This window comes from Adiantum capillus-veneris, chromosome 25 (assembly GCF_014529385.1).
Source record: "Adiantum capillus-veneris isolate H3 chromosome 25, ASM1452938v2, whole genome shotgun sequence".
Lineage (NCBI taxonomy): Eukaryota > Viridiplantae > Streptophyta > Polypodiopsida > Polypodiales > Pteridaceae > Adiantum > Adiantum capillus-veneris.
Window position 1 is genome coordinate 73,626,832 of NC_140955.1, and position 22,936 is coordinate 73,649,767.

At 45.3% G+C, this 22,936-nt stretch overlaps 1 protein-coding gene across 4 annotated transcripts in view; it reads left to right on the forward strand.

The window, feature by feature from the left end:
• LOC147425101 (protein transport protein SEC16B homolog) overlaps nucleotides 1-22,936 on the forward strand; it is a 147,542-nt gene that overhangs the window by 106,822 nt on the left and 17,784 nt on the right. For 2 of the 4 annotated variants that reach the window (XM_086499762.1, XM_086499764.1), the window contains 3 exons: nucleotides 16,338-16,484; nucleotides 16,565-16,851; nucleotides 18,047-19,051. In XM_086499762.1, the coding sequence (XP_086355888.1) occupies nucleotides 16,338-16,484; nucleotides 16,565-16,851; nucleotides 18,047-18,734 (1,122 nt within the window). In that variant the 3' untranslated portion in view covers nucleotides 18,735-19,051. Of the gene's footprint in view, nucleotides 1-16,337; nucleotides 16,485-16,564; nucleotides 16,852-18,046; nucleotides 19,052-22,936 lie in introns of those variants that run through there. The other 2 variants (XM_086499763.1, XM_086499765.1) reach the window with 2 other exon arrangements.

Genomic DNA, 22,936 nt, shown 5'->3' on the forward strand with positions numbered 1-22,936 from the left:
TCTCTCTCTCTCTCTCTCTCTCTCTCTCTCTCTCTCTCTCTCTCTCTCTCTCTCTCTCTCGGTGGTCTTTAATGGCCTAGTGCTTTCCTTGGGAGAGCAGCGGAGACGAGATTGACTAGAGCTTATGCAGCATTAAAGAGACTGGAGAGGAGGATGTGTTCGCAGGTTCAGTTCTAGGGACCTCGAACAAAGCTCTCCATCTCAGTACTCTATGGATGCACCCTCCATCTCCCTCACTCGGGTAGAGATTACTAGGCTCATCATGCAAGACTTGACTCGGTTGGATACCGGGAGAGCATGGATAGAACCTACACATGAGTTGGGTACGAGGATGGCTTTCTATAGAGAGCATCTTCTTCAACTTACGGAGGATAGATTTGTGATTAGACCCGGATACATGGCATCTATCTCATGGGATATGGTGTGCTATTAGTCAGTTACGCACATCCTCACACCAGTTAGAGATCGAGACATGTAGATTTAGAGTAGTGCTAGCCGAGTCCAGGACGTGTCAATTGTGTCAGACGGAGCGCGACACACAATTACACTACATATGTCACTGCCGAGTATACTATGAGATACAAGGCCGCTTCCACTGTCTATTCAGAGAGGGTTTGGACCACTTTCTAGGGTCATGAGATATCAGGATCAGAGATGCCTTGGACTATACGTATTGGAATTACACAGACATAGAGAGGACATCTTGAGGAGGGGCCTAGAGAGAGATACAGCGACATCGGTAGATTATAGATTTCTTTCGGTCATAGTGAGAGGAGTCAGCCCCACAAGCCCCACAATATAGCCACACCACATGCACATTGCTTGATCGGGCGATATAGTTGGGGCGGTCTTGTCGCCCTCGGATGAGGGGGACCGTCTCGGTACCGACGGAGACTACGATAGAGGATCCACACCATACTTGCACGAATCAAGAGTCACCGTAGTCCTCACTATGGACGACATTGATGTTACTCTCAGAAAGTGATGTTCTTTTTAGCTTTTATTCTACTTCATTTATTTTTATACCGAGACATTGTATTAGATCCACCAAGATTGTATGAGTTTGGTCTCATGGGTCATTTTGGCCTTTTGAAGACGTTTAATATAACATCTCTCTCTCTCTCTCTCTCTCTCTCTCTCTCTCTCTCTCTCTCTCTCTCTCTCATGGGTCTCACTGTTTTTAGGGTTTCGTCACTTTTTCTTTGCTGTTTTTAGGGTTTTGAATTTGCTTTTTGGCTGTCTTTAGGGTTTCGTCACTGTTTTATTTGCTGTTTTTAGGGTTTTGTCATTGTTTTCTGTTGTTTATTAGGGTTTTGTCACTGTTTTTGCTTTTTTTAAGAGTTTCATCACCGTTTTTTGCTGTTTTTAGGGTTCCACCACTGTTTTTTTTGTGTTTTTAAGGTTTCACAAGTTTTTCTTGCTGATTTTTAGGGTTTCTTGTATTTTTTTTTCGTTGTTTTAAAGTCTCTCTCTCTCTCTCTCTCTCTCTCTCTCTCTCTCTCTCTCTCTCGGAAAGCATCGGCGAAGTGTCAACGGCTTTCCCCACGTGTAAGAAGACACATCCCTCGCCGGCCGCCCACAAAGCCTCTTTCATGTGGACAGGGAAGAGGATGTCGGCAATAGAGAAGGAAATGAGAGAATGGAGAAACGAAGTGGTAGAGTGGAGGAAAAATAGGAGCACTATTCTTCAAAGATGGACCAAAGAAAGAGATGGCATGTGTAGGAGGATCGCCTCTCTTGGAAGAGAAAGTCGTCATCCAAGATTCCATCAGCCGAAATCTACAAGCAAAAAGTGGGCGGCTCGAAGTAGGCGAAATTTTGTCATCCATGATGGAAGAATTGAATACCATGAGAGAAGGAATATGGGTTATCAAGGAAGGTGAGGAAAAGAAATCATGGGCCGCGGTCATCTCCGCAACACAAATGAAAGTAGAGGAGGCCGAAAAATGGATTGAGGTTGCCAAGAAAGGGAAAGGTAAGGAAGCTCCTTGTACACCCACTCTTATTAACATGACCCTCAAAGAGGAACAAAGGAGGAGGGTTAGGGTTTCTGGCAGTTTCTAGGGTTTGCAAGTTTTAGGGTTAGGTTTAGGAATTCTGGCAGGTTTTAGGGTTAGGGTTTCCAAAAATTAGGGTTTTAGCAGTAGTCAAGGTAAGGTTTCCCGCATGCTCTCGGGTAGACACGTCATCACTTTGTGACATACCCTCCTCTTGAAAGCATTGTAATCGCCCTCGATTACGCCTGCAAAACAGACAGAGGCCATAAACCGTCTTAGCAGACACTGACTGTTAGTACCTACGTACTAGGAACACACATCTAGCACATGTACCAATCGATAGTCACATCACACGACATCACAGGACATCACATGACATTCAACATTCATTCGGATCTTAGACCATGATTTATCGGCAATGTAGCTAGCAATTTCATCTAGATCCAATCGGGACCTCATCGATGTCTGATTGACTAACCCCTATTGCAACCATGTCTATTCAAGATCAATCAGACCAAAATGCTGTAGTCATTTCGTCTATCAGTTCCTGCATATAAAAGAAGTCAAGAACAAATCTGTATCATAATCAGGAATTCCATTTCATAAAGTCATACAACAAAATACTGTCAGCTTTCAGTATCCTTGAAGTTTGTAGAGACATCAGTGACTCTAGTATCTAAGTCAAGGCATTTGTTGACAAAGGAGCGGAGTAACTCCCCTCTTGTGCATCCCACTGCATCAGATCTCCGGCCAAGCTGAATTCTGGGTTCCATTTGGAGTAGACTATGCTAAACCAAAAGCCTCGAGGTAAAGTTTCACAATCTGAGAAGTATCTGCTAGGTCCTCCTCCTCCATCCACTTCGCATCCAATGCAGGATAGTTCGTGAACTTAACCAAGAACCACCTTCGGACTTTACCTTTATTCTTCGTATCCTTATGTGCCAAAATTTGTTTAGGAACAAGGATCTCCTCGTTTTCTTCCACTTCGGGTTGCTCATCCGGCTCCCCATCATCAGGCACATCACCTTTAAAAGGTTTCAAGAGACATGAAATGCATTGTGAATCCTCTAAGTATCAAGCAGTTTCAGTTGGAAGGAGACATCATTTATCTTTTCAGTGATCTAGAAAGGTCCGTAGTATCGCATACTAAGATTTGGAAAAAGCCTGTCCTTTCCCTTCTTCTTTCTTAGACGTGCCTTCTCAAAAGGTAAGAGCACCCAATCATCCTCCTTTAATTTCAAGTCGCGACGATGGCAATCCACCGCCTTTTTCTGTCGTTCTTGAGATTTCTGTAAAGTCTCGCGAACCTTGGCAAAAGCCGTATATAAGTCTCGCGTATATTCATCCGCTTCAAAAATCTTATCTTTCGTGCTTAGGAAGGGTGGAACCTTCGCAGCACCTTCAACAATCTCAAATGGCGCCTTCCCCGTCGAAGAGTGTATCCTGTTATTGTAGGCAAATTCCACCAAAGGTAGGTACTTTTCCCATTGAGTCTTCTGATCCCAGATATAAGACTTCAATAAATCTAAAACCACTGAATTGGCAATCTGATTTCCCCTCTGTCTGCGGGTGGAAAGATGACGAGAATTGCAACTGCGTGCCAATATTCTCCTAAATTGCCTTCCAAAACAAACTCGTAAATCTGGGGTCCCTGTCGAAGACAATCGTCTTAGGCATGGCATGTACTCTGAAAATCTAGGCCACAAACAGTCTCGCTAAGTGATTCGGCTTGACTGTTTTCTTCACTAGAATGAAATGAGCCTGTTTGCTAAATCTGTCAATAACAGTATGGATACCATCGTGACTACTCTGTGTTCTCGGGAGATCAAAAATGGAATCCATTGCAATACTTTGCCAGGGGCGGGTGGGTATGGGTAAAGGCTGTAACAATCCTTGTGCTTGATGCCTGTCAAACTTGACCTTCTGGCATGCTAAGCAACTGTGCACAAACTCTTCCACATCCTTTTTGAGTCTCGGCCAAAAGAAGTATTTCTCTACCGCTTTCATGGTGGTAGCAATGCCGTGGTGACCCGTAAAAGGTGGACAGTGGCATTCAGTCATAACCTTTTCACTCAACGGCTGTGTAACGCACAACATGGTTTTTCTCATCAAGTAGCCATTCCGAATGGAATATCCCGCTACTGTCTCCCCATCTCGTATCCGTGTGAAAATGTCTGCAAAATCTGTATCTGTGGCATACTGGTTGACCATGTCCTCGAAGCTCCCTATGATGTATCGCAGAAATAGCCAGAACTAACGGCTTCCGAGACAAAGCATCTGCCACCACATTCATCTGTCCTTGAACATGGACAATCTGGAAGTAAAACTATGACAAGATGTTCTCCCACCGCATCTGCTTTTCCGAAAGCTGCTTCTGTGACAAGAAGTAGCGCAAAGTCTGATGGTCAGTAAAGACAGTAAAATCTGCTCCGAGTAGGTAATGCCGCCATGGAGTAAGAGCATGGATAACCGCCAAAAGCTCTTTCTCATAAATCTGTGCTGTCATCTCCGGCCTTGGGAACAATCGGCTCTCGTAAGCAATGACATGGCCTTCTTGCATTAAGACCGCACCCAAACTACGACCACAAGCAGCTCAATATACTTCAAATGACTTCTGCAAGTCCGACAAAGTCAAAACTGGTCCCGTAGTCAATTTCTCTTTTAATGTCTGAAAGGCAGTCACCTTTGTGGGTCCCCACGAGAAAGGGACTCGTTTTTGTGTCAAGATATGCAAAGGGAAAGCAACCTCTGCAAACTTTTGAATGAACCGCCTATAGTACGAACACAATCCAAAGAAGCTTCTAACTTCATGGACATTCTTCAAATCGGGCCAATCACGGATAGTCTCTATCTTGGCTGGATCCATTTGCACTCCTACTGCTGACACAATGTGTCCCAAAAAGTGTATCTCTGGTAAGAAAATTTCACTTTTCTTCGCATTAATCACTAACTTGTGATCTTGTAATGCCTGAAAGACCTGAAGCAGATGATCTCTGTATTCTGCCTCATTCTTGGAAAAAACAATGATTTCGTCAAAGAAAGTGCCAACAAATAGTATGTACTCTCGAAAAATCCTGTCCGTTATCCTGTTAAATGTCGCAGGAGCATTGGTTAAGCCAAAAGGCATCACCAAAAACTCGAATAACCCAAAAGTCGTCCGAAAAGTCGTCTTGTAGACATCTCTCAGCACGATTTTGATATGATGATATCTACTCTTCAAATCAATCCTGCTAAAGCACGAGGATCCCTGTTATCTGTCGAGTATATCATCGATCCTAGGAATCGGAAATGTGTTTTTGATGGTGATTTTGTTGAGAGGTCTATAATCGATGCACATTGTCCAAGATCCATCTTTCTTCAAAACCAACAACACATGAGAGCAATACAGTGAAGTACTAGGGTGGACAAGACCCTTTTCCAAGAGGTCTTTCACTTGATTCATAATCTCTTCATTCTGTGCTCGGCTCACACGGAAGGTGGCCGGTTCGGTTGTGTGCTTCCAGGTATCAGATTAATGGTATAATCTTGAGGACGAGCAGGTGGTAACTCGCCTGATAGGCCCTCTGAGAAGCAATTGGCGTGAGAGTGGAGAAAATCTTGGCGTTCTCTATCAAGTTTAGACATATTTGTCCTATCCTTATCGCTCAATTCTTTCATAAAGATAGAGTAAACAAACAGACTGGATTTCATTAATTTAGAAATGGCCGGAGCCGATACAATAGGGACAAACTCGCCCTTCACTTTAATATCAAGTACAATGGTTCTGCCCTTCTCTGTAGTCAATGTTTCTTTGCTCGCCCGATAATCGACCACGGCATTGTTCTTGTGGTATCAGGGAATCCCTAAGAGAACATCACAACCTTCCAAAGGCATTGTGAAAAAGTCTTCATGCCCCAAATACCCCTGACAATGCAACCGAAGTTTGCCAATGACAGGTGTAATGGCTACGTCCTTGGCGGGTGCCGGTAGAACTGCCTCCGCAAGTGGTCCCATCCGATCGGGAGTGATCTCGAGCTGTGCCGCCAATTCCGGTGAAATGAAGTTGGCCTTGGCTCCTCCATCAAAGAAGATCAGGGCCTCTTTCACTTTTCCCCAAGCTCGACAAAGTTCTGTACTCTCGTCCATGGTGTTGGGATCGGTACTCACACAATCTGGAACCAGTCCTGTTTTCATCTTGCCTTTTCTTTCACGTTCCTCAGCTGCTCTCGAACTCTCAGGCCTTTCATCGTCCTTGTTATTTTGTTCTTTCTGTGCCTTTTTAGGGCACTTTGCGGAAATACGTCCATGTTCCCCGCATCCAAAGCACTTCCCCTCTCTGATGAAGCGAGCTCTCTCTTGAGGAGTAAGCTTGGGTCGTGCATCCTTCTTTTCTGGGTTGCGCTTTCTCTTTCTACTTTCATTCGCTGAAGTCTATTCTTCTCGTTGTGTCATGACCTCATCGGTGGGGTAGGTCAGACTGCCAGAGTGAATGGAAAAGCCCCGTTTCGCATGACTCATCAACTCATGAATAGAAGCTGACTTCTGTTCTAAGCAGTGATTACAGATCTCTGTAGGTAGACCCAAGGTAAACCGCTCGATCTGTTCTCTGAACGAGATCTTCTTGAATGAAGAGGTGGGTAGAAAATGGTCCAGCATCTCTCACAGTAAGCATTCACTGTATCTCTCTTTGTCATCCGAAGATGGTTCCAAGCAGCTCGTATATTGTGTTCATACTCTTGCGTCAGCCAAGAAGAAATAAAAAGCTTCTTAAATTTCAGCCATTTAACTGGCGCAATCTTGTTTAAAAGAAGCGTGGAACACCAAGTTCGAGCATTCCCCTTAAAGTAAGAGGCAGCTCTCCGAATCTTGGAGTGCTCTGAGTAGCGTCCTCCCGCGAAAGCGATGTCAAACTGTTGTATAAAAGACAAAGCCTTCGAAGCATCTTTGTATCGTGAAAAAGTGTCAAATTTGATCGACTGTCCACCTTCCTTAAACTCTTGGACTTTCTTGCTTTTATCCGCCAGAAAGTCATACTGGTTGGCTTTATAAAAGTTCTTCTTGTTCGCATAAAAGTTGCCGTCATCAGAGTTTGAACTGTCTGTAGACGAGTCCTGTCACTCACTGGGCAAGATTTAGACTTCTTTGCCTTTTTCTTGCCCTTTCCGAAGCGTTGTTTCTTGCTTCGCTTTTTACCGTTTCTGTCTTCTTCGCTCGAATCTGAAGAGCTAGAAGAACTGTCATAAGAAGAAGAACTGGGTACTCCTTCAAATCAAACACGCTTCTTTTGTTTCTTTGCTTTGTCAAATGTCGACTGACGACCCAAATAACCCGGGAAGTCAGTACCTTTCTTCTGCTTTTTGCCGTGCGTTTGAGCTTTGCTTTGTGCGTCAAAAAGCTGAGCAATCCGTGCATCAACCACCTCTTCTAATTCCTTCTCTAAATATTTCTTGTGAGCAGGAGGTTTCTTGAGAGCGGGTTTCGGGGGTGGTGGTGTGGTTTTCTGCCACTACTCATGCACTTCCTGAAAAGAAGTCTCGCTCATATATTTTACCAATTTCGGGTCCTTCGCAAAACTGAGCATCATCTTTGTTGCATCGTCGATCAATAGACGACGCTTCATCTCTCATTGCTCTGCCTGAGTAGTCGAGGCGGGCCATACTCTCTGCTGGAATCTTCGTTGTGATCCCTTCCCGCATCTCCGGATGCAGAGGGTGTCGATTGATCCTTGCGTGAAGCCATAGGTGCCGCGGGAAAAAAAATTGGGGATCGGATTTCCCGTAGAAGAGAAATCGGCCGTGCTCTGATACTACTGTAACAAATTTGGACACTTCAAGTCAAGAATCAATCACGACAGCACCAAATAACCACTTCAAAACAGTTCACAGTTCATAATAGATTTGCACTGGCCCAACGGAGTTCCGTGCCTAGAGATATTGGCCCCAAAGACTGGCACCCCTTTCGTTATTTTTTTATATTAATCAGTGTTCAAAGTACAAGAGTGGATCGGGTCTCACTCTTAGACTTTGCGTCCAAATGCTCTGCAGAGTGGGAGCCCGACTCACATATTTAATTTACAAGGGATGCCAAAAGCAAAGCCCCAAAAGCTTCAAATCAAAAGTAAACTTTTTCTCTCTCACAAGCTCTCTTGAGCTTTAGTCCAAAAATAAAGCAATGAGCCCTCTTTCTATCTCTTTGCAATTTGCGTAGAGAAAAGCAACTGGCTGCCGTAGAATGCGCCACAAAAAAGCGGGCTCAGCCGTACGGTGCCACGTCCTCAAGTCCCCGCAATTTCCAGAATCAGCTTGTTGTCCTAGGGTTAGGGTTAGGGTTAGGGTTTCTGGTAGGTTTTGAGGTTTGCAAGTTTTAGGGTTAGGGTTTCCAAAAATTAGGGTTTCAGCAGCAGTCAAGGTTAGGGTTTCCCTCATGCTCTCGGGTAGACACGTCATCACTTTGTGACACAGATGCTCACATGACAAAGAGCAGACCGGGTATGGGAGATACCTCACGGAGATGACGACTACACATGGGTTAGCCATACTTAATGGCTTATAGTGATTTCCTAGAGCAGTTGGTTTCACATGCTTTCCACACAAACACGGAGCCACTACAGTGGACTATCTTATGGCACAACCGAGCTTTATTCCTTGTAGTCAGGATTTCATAGTGGGAGCCAGACCAGTGGGCGTAGTAGTGGATAATGCTCTTTTGACATTGTCTGTTTCATTTCAATATAGTACAGCCCAGACATCAGGAGGCAAGTCACATATCGGTTATACATTTTCACTGAGACTGACTCAGTTTATACAGAGGAGATCTATAGCCGTCTATGCACAGCTGGTCCTGGCCTCTCAGTGGAGGAGTGCACCACTGTACTGACTGAGACACTGCATGGTGCAGCATCAAAGGCATACCCACACACTTAGCCGGGTCGGAGGCGACATTCAGGGAGCATGCCCCAGAATAGTTGGTATGATGAGGAGTGCAGAGAGATGAGAGCCCAGCTCCATGGAGATCTTCTTTTAAAGTCATCACTTACAGACAGTCTCAGATTGCTTCCCGACGCCTTGTGCGAAGGAAGAAACGAGCTTACTTGCCCAGATGGAGCGAGACTTGTATCGGTTGTTCTTGAGTAGAGACTCGGGAAAGGCATGGCGGTTCTTTCATGAGCACCCCCCTCCCCTAGTGATTACTTCTCCTGACGTGTGGGGCCAGTATGCGACATCGTTATATACAGTTCTTGGACAAGAACCCCTTCCAGATCCTACAGAGCCATGCCCACCTACCAACACCTTCTTTACCACTTAGATGGTAAAGAGAGCCATTGAGAAGATGAGGACCAACAGGGCATATGATCATGATAGTCTAGTAGCAGAGCACTTTACACATGCTAGACATATGCTGGTAGAGGTTCTTGTAGTGTTGTTTAATCGTGCCATGTGTGAGGGGTATACCTAAGACTTGGAGGTTTTCTACTGTTGTGCATATCTTCAAAGCAGTTGATCCTACAGAGCCTGGGAATTACCGCACTATTATGGTTGGGCACACATTGGCACGGTTGTATGCATTCATTCTTGAGCAGTAGTTGAGTAATTGGGCAGAGGGTGAGGGTGTACGAGCAAAGGGCCATGCCGGTTTCAGGATTTCTCCACTCTTGACCATATTCTGACACTCAGAGCCATCATTGAGGAGGGCAGGTCACATGGGAGACGGATTTATTGTAGCTTCGTGGATTTCGCAAAGTATTTGACATTGTACCGAGAGCTCGATTGATGCGTAGACTGCAGGAGATGGGGATGTCCATAGTGTTGATTTGAGGGATTATGGCTCTATATGATCAGTGATTGTACGCACCTTGGAGGGGATATCTGATTTAGTTCACTTCACCATTGGGGTGAAACAGGGTTGCCCATTGTCTCCTACTGTATTATGTATGTATGTTGATGTGGTGTCTAATCACATTGACAGAGAGGGTGATAGAGGTGCCTAGCTGGCAGGGACATGGATCCCATTGTTGTTATATGCTGATACTGTTCTGTTGATCTCTGACTCACCAGAGGGTATGCAAGGACAATTGGATGCATTACCCAGTTTTGCAGAGGATAGTGGATTGTGTGTAAACCTTGGTAAATCCAAGGTTATGGTGTTTAACACCACACGACAGTGGATCAGGAGATTAGCACCGACTTTCACATATGGTCAGGAGATTGTAGAGTATACAGATGCATACACTTACCTTGGGGTTGTCTTCATTGGGCCGAGGTTTTCTTTGGCGAGAGTAGCAGAGACTAGACTGACTAGTGCTTTTGCGGCCTTGGGAGGCTTGGAGAGGATATGTTCGCAGGTTCAATTCCAGGAACCTTGAACAAAGTTATGGCTCTTTGATACTTTAGTAGCCTCAAGCTATGTTGTATGGGGTGCAAATATGGGGACCTTCTATAGGCCAGGATGATAGGAGACATATGGCGAGGCCCTTGGTATCTATGATCTCTGGACTGATGAGAGCCAAGGCCTCCGTACCCCACTCTATCATTCGACCAGAGCTAGCTGCCCCTCCTATGGAGATTGAGGCTCTTACTAGATCAGTCTCCTTTGTGCACAGCTTTTGGGTTACTACTAGAGACAAATATACTAGACTTGCCTTTGAGTCTTCCAGACCGTTAGCTCTTGAGGGAGACACTTCATGCTGGTATGCACAAATGACATCATGGTTTCAGACGCATGGCTTCACCATGGACATGCTGCCCCCTTTCCAGTACTCTCTTCAGGCACCCTCGATGTCTCTTACACAGGTGGAGATTACTAGACTCATTCGTCAGGACCTAATCCAGCTGGATACCAGGAGGACATGGATAGAGCCGCCACAGGAGTTGAGCAGGAAGATAGCTTTCTATAGAGAGCATCTTCTCCACCTCATAGGAGATGGGTTTGTGATTTGACCCAGCTACATGGACACACATACGTCTCATGGTTTGCGGTGTGCCATTGGTCAGATACGCACATCCTCACATCAGCTGGAGATTGAGACTGAGATTCAGAGAGATACCAGCAGACAACTGGATATGCCGCTTATGCCAGCTAGAGCTGGAGAGCTACATTACAGATGTCATTGCACATGCACTATGAGATACGGGGCCGTTTCCAGTGCTTACTTAGAGAGGGTTTCGGTCCTTTCTCTAGGGTCATGAGTTATGAGGATTAGAGATGTCTTGGGCTATATCTACTTGAGTTACACAGATATAGAGACACTTTACTGGGGAGAGATAGAGAGGCAGTCCTAGAGACAGATTACAGATTTCTTTTCACTAGATGTGGGACTGCGAGAGGAGCAACCATCACTGCAGAGCCCACACTCATTCGACCACTACCGGCACTCTCATCCCCGAGCACTGGAGCTATAGAGATCGAGACGGCCACGATTGAGGAGAGGATTCGAGCCATACTCTCTCGACATCCAGAGTGTAGATGAGGATGGATTCCAGTAGTATTATCTTTGTTCTAGTTCTTTTGTACCTAGACATGATATTAGATTCACGATTTTGTAACAGATTGGTTTCACAGGTCATTTTGGCCTTTTGAAGACGTTAAGATAACATTCATTTCATTTCATTTCACAGGAAAGCACGATACATACACTCGAGTATCGCGTGAAGGCCCAAGATGAGGAAATGGCACTACTCAAGAAAGAGCTTGCAGAGGTATGATCGTAGAATGCCCTTGAGGAAGGAGAGCCTCAACCCTCTGTCATTGAAGAGCTTCACATGATTAAGGAACAAGTACGAGCCATCAAAGAAGGTGGGGAGCAACAAAAAGAAATGACGACCTCGTGGATAGATGTCATCACAAAGACCCAATAAAAAGCAGAAAAGGCCGAAAAATGGATCGAGATTGTCAAGAAAGGAAAAGGCGAGGAAACAACCCCCACCCCCACGCCAACCATCATCAACTTGACACTAGAAGAAGAGCAAAGGAGACGTGTGCGGGCCTTACACATAAGGATATGTGGCCTCAAAGACCAAGATAATGTGGATAAAGAGGTTAAAGAACTCATGACTTTAGTGGGAGTCAACGAGCAGACGCGTACGAGGGCTGGGAGAGTGGGCACTAAGAAAAGTGGGAGCAATAAAGAAACCTCGAAGGAAAGGGCACTCATTCTCCGTTTCCCCTCCATGGAAGTGAAGAAGGACTTCTTGAAGAAGAGACCGACTCTAAAGAAGACTGGCATCAAAGGCATACCCCCACAGCCAGCCCACACACACTCGGTATTCCTTCATGAGGGAGACGGATTCTGTGTATATGGATTAGATATACAGGCAGCTATTCACCAAGGAGCCGGGACGGCCACTAGATGAACTCACTCAGATACTGACAGACTCTCCATGATGCAACATCAAAGGCATACCCCCACAGCCAGCCCACACACACTCGGTATACCTTCATGAGGGAGACGGATTCTGTGTATATGGATTAGATATACAGGCAGCTATGGACCAAGGAGCCGGGACGGCCACTAGATGAACTCACTCAGATACTGACAGAGACTCTCCATGATGCAGCATCAAAGGCATACCCCCACAGCCAGCCCACACGGAGACGATCTGGGAGCATGCCCCAGAACAGTTGGTATGATGAGGAGTGTAGAGAGATGAGGATCAAATTACAGAGGGAAGTGCTCATGGGTATTACCACACATAGACAGTCACGGATTATCTTTCGCCGCCTAGTGCGACGAAAGAGAAGGGTTTATCTATCTCAGCTAGAGCGAGATCTGTACTAGCTATTTAAGTCCTGACTCAGGCGAAGCGTGGAGGCTATTTCACGAGCATTCACCATCACCAACGGTCACCTCTGCTGAGACATGGGGGGAATATGCCACATCTCTCTACACAGCATCAGGTCAACCACCTCTGCCGGACCCACTAGAGACATGCCCGGAGACATGTTCTTTCTTTACTGCCGAGAGGGTAAGGAAAGCCATTGACAGGATGAAGACAAGGAGAGCACAGTATCATGATGGTCTGGTAGCAGAGCGCTTCATCCATGCTAGAGATATGCTTGCAGAGCTCCTGGCTATGATGTTTAATCTAGCCATGTATGAAGGCTTCTCAGAGACTTGGAGTATGTCTATGATTGTGCCTATTTTCAATTCAGGAGATCCCATGATTCCCGGAAATTACCGCACCATCATGGTTGGTCACACATTAGCTAGGCTGTACGCATCCATTCTTGAGCAGGAGCTGAGTAGATGGGCAGAGCAAGAGGGCATAAGAGCACCAGGGCAAGCAGGTTTCAGGAGAGGAGAACCCTCTTGACTAGATTCTGACACTCAGAGCTATTATTGAGGAGGGTAGACACCATGGCAAGAGGATCTATTGTAGCTTTGTGGATTTCCGCAAAGCTTTTGACACAGTGCCGAGAGCCAAACTTATACGCAGACTACAGGACATGGGTGTGCCTACAGAGCTGATATGGGGTATTTTGGCTCTATACAGAACAGTGATGGGGCGGGTACGCACCAATGAGGGAATGTCTGACATGGTCCACTCCACTATTGGAGTAAAGCAGGGATGCCCCCTATCCTCGACTCTTTTTGGGATGTATGTGGATGGGTTTTCGGACTATGTAGAGCGTCAGGGAGACAGGGGGGCTCAGCTAGCAGGGACATGGATTCCGCTGTTACTATATGCTGATGATATTGTGCTGATTTCTGACTCTCCAGAGGGGATGCAACGTCATTTGGATGCTCTGCATACATTTGCTCGTGATAGTGGATTGTCTGTCAATCTGGGGAAAACCAGATTATGGTGTTCAACACCACACCACAGTGGGTCAGGAGGTCGGCACCCACATTTACGTATGGCCAGGAGACTGTGGAGTACACAGTCTCCTGGCCATATGCATGTGTGGAGTACACATGCATATACTTATCTTGGGGTAGTCTTCAGTGGACCGGTGTTTCACTAAGGAGAGCATTGGAGACTAGACTGATGAGAGCATATGCAGCTTTGGGAGGACTGGAGAGGATGTGTTCGCAGGTTCAGTTTCAGGAACCGCGAACAAAGATCTGGGTTTTTGACACTCTAGTGGCTCCAGCTATGCTCTATGGAGTTCAAATATGGGGACCTTCAGTAGACCACCATGGGAGATCTGGCAACACAGATGGATGGAGATGTATGGAGAGGCCTCTGGTCTCTATGATCGCTCGGATGATTTGGGCTAAGGCCTCATTGCCACATGAGATTATCCGAGCCGAGCTACCCCCCCCCCCCCCCCCCCCCCCCCCCCCCCCCCCCCCCCCCCCCCGTGGTGGAGGCACTGACTAGGTCAGTATCCTTTATGCAGGGTCTATGGGATTTCCCCAGGGACAGATACGCTCGGCTTGCCCTGGAGTCATCTCGACAACTAGCTCTACAAGGCGATCCAGCATGTTGGTATGGACAGATGACAACATGGTGTCAGTCGCATGGTCTCAACATAGATAGATTACCTCCGTTTCAATACTCACTAGATGCACCCTCGCTGTCTCTCACACGAACATAGATCACCAGACTCACACGTCAGGATCTGATTCAGCTAGATACCAGGAGCACATGGATACAGCCGACATAGGAGTTGGGCACGAAGATGGCCTTCTACAGAGAGCATCTTCTCCAACTCACGGAGGACGGCTTTGTGACTAGGCCTTCATACATGGATACACACTTATCTCATGGGATAAGATGCAATATTGGTCAGATACACACATCCTCACATCAGCTCCAGATTGAGACTGGCCGTTTTCGAGGGTTGCTAGCAGGGGCCAGGATATGCACCTATGTAACTTAGAGCCAGAGACAGAGCTGCACTACATGTCACTGCCCGGCATACTATGAGATACGTGGCCGCTTCCACTGCCTGTTCAGAGAAGGTTTGGGACCTTTTTCTAGAGTCATGAGATACGAGGATCAGAGATGTCTTGGATTGTTCCTGCTAGAGTTGCGTAGACTTAGGGAGAGTTTGCTGAGGACATTAGGGGAAAGACAGTCTCAGAGACGAATCACAGATTTCTTTATACCAGCCAGTGGAGAGCCAACAGAGCAGTCATTACAACAGATCTCAGAGCCTACTCATACTAGAGGTATGCTGCTTGACCGAGCTACTGAGCTTGGCAGATCCAGACGCCCACGACCGCGGGGGGTCTCCCACTACCGACAAAGGCTGCAACAGAAGATACAGATTACTCTAGCTCAACATGCAAGACGCCCAACCAGAGTACTGACCATAGAGGAGGTCGATGAGATCCGACAGCGACCGATAAGAGATTTCATCTGAACCCACCCCCCCCCCCCCCCCCCCCCCCCCATCCTTTCCTCTTAGTTTTCTAGTGTTAGTTCTTTGTAACTTTGTAATTTCCGTAATCACACATGGTATCAGATTCACCAGTTGTAATTTTTTGGTCTCATAGGTCATTTTGGCCTTTTGAAGCTGTTAATATAACATTTCATTTCTCCAACCACTATGAAAGAATCCAGAAATTTGGAATGCTAAGTCATCATGCACAGAAAAGTGGCTACTGCCTTTACCTCAACTTATCTTGGGTTGCATGTCCTTTCCGAGCAGATGGCAGTTTTGTGTTTTTTGAAGCTTGCATTGTATTCTTGTTTTCTTTGATTATCACCTTCATTCAGCTCTTCTATGGTATGCATTTTGATGCTTGGGAAATGTGTGGAAGGAGGTGTCTTCCTGACCATATCTTGGGTGGGTGCTTAGCAATTTTTAGTACCTCGTGTGCATGTGTTTGATCCTGCAGAAAGGGCCACAACAGAGAATGAGACAGACCAGATTATTAGTGGTATCCTTTAGCACATCAAAATAAACCCAATTATAAACTAAAGAGCTAGGGTATCCCGATCTCTAGCTGCTGTTGAACAACAGATGGAGGAATCGGATCTCTTAGTAATAAGGCTCAAATGCATGATGTGCTAAGGTAGTACAATTATGAATTGAGCAGTCCTTGTTGCCAGCTCCTTTTTGTGGCAAAGAGGTGTGTTGTCTATCACACATCGGACAAGGCGAGAAGAGGTTGTGTTGTCTCTAGGATATGGCGTTGTGTTCAGATCTCTTGGTAGAATACACTGGCTTTACATAGCACTGTGTCCCTTTTCTCTTGAAGGCTATGACACCAGTTTTTGAGCATGTACATGGGCAAAACGGGGTTCGGACTGGCTGGAAGATATTCTTGTGGCCTTACTTCCCCCTATCCAATAAAATTTATCTTCTTATGTGTGTCTTGTGACTAAATCGCTTTGGGTCTGCCTTTGTCTTGGTGCCCTTACTACTTCCTTACAACTCGGTGGTAACTTCAAGATGGCTTGGCTTTTACAGAAAGACCATAATGCTACAGCTGGTTCACAAACCTCACAAGTTGATGATGCTGCACCAAAAGAGAACAAGAGTGAAGTCCGTCGTACAGGTTATCTGGGTCGCTTGCTTTCCACGGCAGTAGGTTTCATGAAGTCTAATACAAAAAAGGTTTGTAATGATGGCATTTTCAATAGTGTACATGAAAGGTTTAATTTGCCTCTACTTTCTGAAAAGTTTGTTTCCTCCAGGCAGATTTAGGAGGCAATAACAAATTCTACTACAACAAAGAATTGAAAAGATGGGTTGAGGAAGGAGCAGAGCAGACAGTGGAGGAGATGGCACTTCCACCACCTCCTATTACTACTGGTCTTGATTCTAAAAGTCGAAGTGCTTCGCTTGATACACTAGGCACTAAAAGAACAGAGGGCCCTGGTGCAATGGACGGGAATAGCGGTGCGTTGTCACAACTGCCACTCCTGCCTCCAAGTGGCAGTCAATACTCTGCTCGAGGACGGCTGAATGGTGTGCGTGCAAGGTAAAAATCTGCAGGAGCATGATCATTATTTACCTTGCTTTTGCATTGTTCTACAATTTTCTCTTATAAGCGTTTGCCTATTGGACTTCATTTTATCTCTAACATGTCCATAAATTACTCCAAAGCTTTGTCACCAAAGTTTTGTCCCTATCCTCTAAATGGATAACCATTATCTTTTGTATACATGGGCTTTGTCAATTCTTGTGTGAGCTTTGATCATCCGCTATTTGTTTGCTTCCCAAGCACACTTTTGAGACGTTCCTTTTCAGGACTTGACAATCAACTGACAATGTCAATTATCTTTCTTTTGTGTTTAAATCTAGCTACTCAATAATATGCACTGAAAGGTTTTTGGCTATGATACACGTTTCAATATTGACTATTGGAAAAAGTAATATAAATGATTTTTGAATACCTAAAGTTCTGCAAGTGCATTCGTATTGTGCTTATGGAACCATTCAAAGTTTAAATGTGGTTTTGGACAGTTAGATTTCCTGCTTTCAGTGCTCTTTTGGGTTTAAATAAGTCAAGGCAAATTGTTCCAGACTCATGACAGTGGCAAGGGTATAGAGTGAAGTTCTTGCTTTTGCCAGCTTTCAAGATGCTGAGGTATATTCAGCTTTGTGCCATCTACAGTAGCTATATGAAGACCCTTGGAATGGGTGTTGGTTGGAAAATTGCCTTTGTAATGTTGCCCTTTGATGATTCTAACGAGTCACAGAGCTCTTTATGAGTTAAGATTTTTAATACTGAACAGTTGTAGATCCTCATGTCACTTGCAAATTTGATATCCCAATAAAAGCTCATAAAAAGAACACACTTCATCTTCGCCTATATGCTTCCCCAAATTGGCCTATTGTTTGATACTGAGAGTATTTTGTGATAGGCTTAGTTTGCATTTCTGCTGTTGTGTTCAATCTCTACAAATCTCTTTACGACTCCGCATCTGCAACTGTCAATCCCCTCAAAATGATATGTTTTTTAAATTGTAATCCTTGAAGGTAATCGCCCACAAAGAGTAAAACATATGTTATTTATTGTATTTCAGTCAAGATATTGAACTGTAAAACACAACAACAGCCATCTATTTTGCATCTTCAATTTGCTTTCTTTACTTCTTGATGATTGAGCCCTTTTCTTTTTATATTTGTTCCATACAAAATCGTGAAAAAAATTACGGTGGCTTCATTTACAGATACGTAGACACCTTCAACAAAAACGGAACTTTGGCAGCCACGTCTACAAATTCACCTCTTGTACCGACCCCTGGATGGGCGATGGTTCCCCCTCCAACTCAGTTTTTTATGCCTGTTCAGACAGCAACGTCCATCAATAATGCAGCGGAAGCCTCTGATAAGGAGCTGCTTGATCTTTCAAATTCATTGAGTGCAAGCAGAAGTACTACTCAGACTAATGTATTACAAACAGAAAATGAATCTGTTGTGCCAAATGAAACATCTTCCAGTGTTACTTCTGTTTCTTCTATCAGTAACCACGTAGGCATTATAGGCTTTGATAACAACACCCCTGCATCAGCACAAGGTGAAGGTGATTTTGTGTCTCAGGCTACTCAATTCTCTTCTCAGAGTTTGGTGAGAGGCACTACAATGTTGGGGGAGATGCCTAGTTTTTTTACAACTGATACTTCTGTGAATTCTGCGCAAATCTTTTGTTTGCCCAACGACAGTAATACAGAATCAGGTGTGGCGCTGGACAGTTACATGCATACTGCTAAATTTCGTCTTCCAGTGCCACCAGTTATTCAACCTGCTGTGGCTGTTGACAATGGGTTTTCCAATGAAAATGATGAACAGAGGGAGTCTGCATTGTCTAACGATGTACATGAAGGCTTTATAGCAGATATGCAGGAGGTTGAACTATAGCCAAGACCAAAGTAAAGCTTTTCCAAAACCATTATACAGTGACTGGGAAGACTCAATGAAGCAGACACATATTGGATTCTGTTTTCGCAACTGGTGGCTTTACTTGTCTGGTGCGTTTGAGGGATTTGGGAAATGTCTGATGTAAAGCAAAGTCTCTGATTCTGATTTTGTGGTCAGATCATAGTTAGGGGTTACAGGCTGAGAACCTCGGGTATGGTTTTTTTTTAAGGAGCATTGCCAGAAAGCTTCACAACCATGCCACGCCAACTGTGGTTCCCCTTAGGGGCAGCCCACTCCACGTGAACAAACTCGACAAGGTTTGTTTCTTCTTGTCATCTTTTTCATTTGTTTAGCCTCTGCGTTATATTGCTACAAGTCATTACGAGTCATTTTTTTGGTTAGGCTGGTACTGAATGTAGTGTGTGTTCTTGGGGCTAACCTAGTCTTACTGTCTTGACCCATTTTTGTAATTTCTGGCTGTTAGTTTATTGACTGCAAAATGGGAGTGAGCTGTGTAAAGGGCTTCTCAAAGGTCGAGACCATACAACATACATATAGCATAACAAACGTTTCAGTTTTTCTAGGGCATGGCTTGTTAATTATTACTGCCCTTAGCATCTGGACCTGTGTTGGCATGGAGGATTGGCTAACGGTAATGGTATTGGTTCCTTCCTCTGTAGCTGAGAGCTGGTTCCTCATGGTTCGGGTTATTTTTCCTGGCGATCCTAGCCATCTTGGATAAAGCAGACAACATTGTCAAAGGAATATTTCTTGCTTGCTAACATATTGAACATATTCCACCATCGGTGGGCATCCTATCTCCCACCGGCATCTGCAACTAGCATGTCGGAAAACGAATTGAAACTCTAATATCACCTCTGTAAAGGGCTGGTCTCTCGTGATAGGCGATAACCCACTTAACCTGCAAACCATGAGAGCATAATGCCAAGAAAGCAATCAAAAGACAATTTTGCACTTGCACCTCCCAAGTGGCAGACCACCACTGGGAGATGTTTTTGGTCCTGAAATGGGTACCCCTTGTAGTATTTCTTTATTGGCGAAACTTGGCACAACTGAATTCAAGCTCGTGTGTGTGCTTCTGCTTGCACATGTGCGTTAGTATAACTCACTTATGTGTGTGTGAGTGGTCTCGCTTGCACACTTGGGCAAGACTTTAGATTTCTGCGAATCTCTTCTCTGAATTACTGAGTGCCACCCAAGGCACTATTTGATACACTCTAACAAGTTTAACTTGAAAAGTGCAAGCCTACCAATGTTAGGCAATAAAATGAGCCCCGGGAATCAACTCATATTAAGCACCATACTGTAAGTTTGTGATAGAAAAGCAATGAGCATGCTTTTTTCAGGTGGTTTGTATACAGGGCATGGCTTTTCCTACCTTATTACATTTTTCACACAGAGAGGGGTCACTCTACAACAGGTTGAGGAGATCCGTGCTCGTAGACACTTGGATGCAGGGCACTACGACTACACCAGAGAGAGATCTAGGATACCCCCTAGCGCTACTAGAGATCTCTGGACGAGAGCCACATTTGAGCCTTCGCAAATCCGGCCGCCATCTTTTGTGGATTGTTCACACCTTACCCGCCCATGCATTATGTCTTGCACCCCTAATATGGTACTGGATGGAACTAGAGTATTATGATGGCATTTTTTGTCATGATTGTTCTTCCCCCCAGCATACAGGATTGCATCTTATCCCCTAGAACTAGAGCTCCCCCCCCCCCCCCCCCCCCCCCACTCCATGTATCACCCTGCCACCCGTCAGCCATTACATAGGACACTATTTTTACTTTTGTATCTTTTATCCTTCATGGATTCACAGAAGACACCTACTCCATGTACTTTGATTTGTCTCATAGGCCGATTTCGACCTCTAGCTGACGTTAAAAGATCTCTCTCTCTTGAATAATAGGTCTTGGGTTCAACTCTCCTCGTCGGATAGTTAAGGTCTCTTGGGATAGTTTCCTACGACGTTAAAACTCTCTTCTTCTTCTTCTTCTTACCTCACATAGATGACGACCACACATGGGATAGCCATACTTAATGGCTTACAGCGATTTCCTGGAGCAGTCGGTTTCACATGCTTTCCACACAGATACGGGGCCAGTACAGTTGATTATGCTATAGCACAACCAAGCTTTATTCCTTGTATTCAGGATTCATAGTGGGAGCTAGACTAGTGGGTGTAGCAGTGGATCATGCTCTTTTGACATTGCCCGTTTCATTTCAGTATAGTACAGCCCAGACATCAGGAGGCAGGTCACATACCCGTTATACATTTACACCAGAGACTGGCTCGGTTTATACAGAGGAGATCTATAGCCGTTTATGCACAGCTAGTCCTGGTCTCCCACTTTACTGACTGAGACACTGCATGGTGCAACATCAGAGGCATACCCACACACTCGACCGGGTCGGAGGTGACATTCTGGGAGCATGACCCAGAATAGTTGGTATGATGAGGAGTATAGAGAGATGAGAGCCCAGCTCCAAAGAGATCTTCCATTAGGAGTCATCACTTACAGATAGTCTCGGATTGCTTCCCGGCGCCTTGTGCGAAGGAAGAAACGAGCTTACTTGCCCAGATGGAGCGAGACTTGTATCGGTTGTTCTTGAGTAGAGACTAAGGAAAGGCATGGCGATTCTTTCATGAGCACTCCCATCCCCCAGTGATTACTTCTCTTGATGTGTGGGGCCAATATGCGACATCGTTATATACAGTTCCTGGACAGGAACCCCTTCCAGATCCTACAGAGCCATGTCCACCTACCAGCACCTTCTTTACCATTGAGATAATAAAGGGAGCCATCGACAGGATGAGGACCAACAGGGCATATGATCATGATGGTCTAGTAGCAGAGCACTTTATACATGCTCGAGATATGCTGGTAGAGGTTCTTGCAATGTTGTTCAATCATGCCATGTGTGAGGGGTTATCTGAGACTTGGAGATTGTCTATTGTTGTGCCTACCTTCAAGGCAGGTGATCATACAGAGCCTGGGAATTACCACACTATTATGGTTGGGCACACATTGGCACGGTTGTATGCATCTATTCTGGAGCAACACTTGAGTAATTGGGCAGAGGGCGAGGGTGTACGAGCAAAGGGTCAAGCCGGCTTCAGGAGGGGTTTCTCCACTCTTGATCATATTCTGACGCTCAGAGCCATCATTGAGGAGGGCAGGTCACATGGGAGACGGATTTATTGTAGCTTTGTGGATTTCCCCAAAGCATTTGACATGGTACCTAGAGCTCGATTGATGCGCAGACTGCAGGAGATGGTGGTGCCCATAGTGTTGATTTGGGGGATGATGGCTTTATACAGATCAGTGATGGGACATGTACGCACCTTGGAGGGGATATCTGATTTAGTTCACTTCACCATTGGGGTGAAACAGGGTTGCCCATTGTCTCCTACTCTATTAGATATGTATGTTGATGAGGTGTCTGATTACATTGAAAGAGAGGGTGATAGAGGTGCCCAGCTGGCAGGGACGTGGATCCCATTGTTGTTATATGTTGATGATATTGCGTTGATCTCTGACTCACCAAAGGGTGTGCAATGACAATTGGATGCATTACCGAGTTTTGCAGAGGATAGTGGATTGTCTGTAAACCTTGGTAAAACCAAGGTTATGGTGTTAAACACCACACGACAGTGGATCAGGAGATCAGCACCGACTTTCACATCTGGTCAGGAGATTGTAGAGTATACAGATGCATACACTTACCTTGGGGTTGTCTTCACTGGGTCGAGGTTTTCTTTGGAGAGAGCAGCACAGACTAGACTGACTAGAGCTTATGGGACCTTGGGAGGCTTGGGGAGGATGTGTTCGCAGGTTCAGTTCCAGGAACCTCGAACAAAGTTATGGCTCTTTGATACTTTAGTAGCCTCAGCTATGTTGTATGCTGTGCAGATATGGGGACCTTCTGTAGGCCAGGATGGTTGGAGACGTATGGAGAGGCCCGTGGTATCTATGATCTCTCGACTGATCAGAGCCAAGGCCTCTATAACCCACACTATCAATCGAGCAGAGCTAGCTGCCACTCCTATGGAGTTTGAGGCGCTTACCAGATTAGTCTCCTTTGTGCACACTTTGTGGGATACTACTAGAGACAGATATGCTAGACTGGCCGTTGAGTCTTCTAGACAGTTAGCTCTTCAGGGGGACACTTCA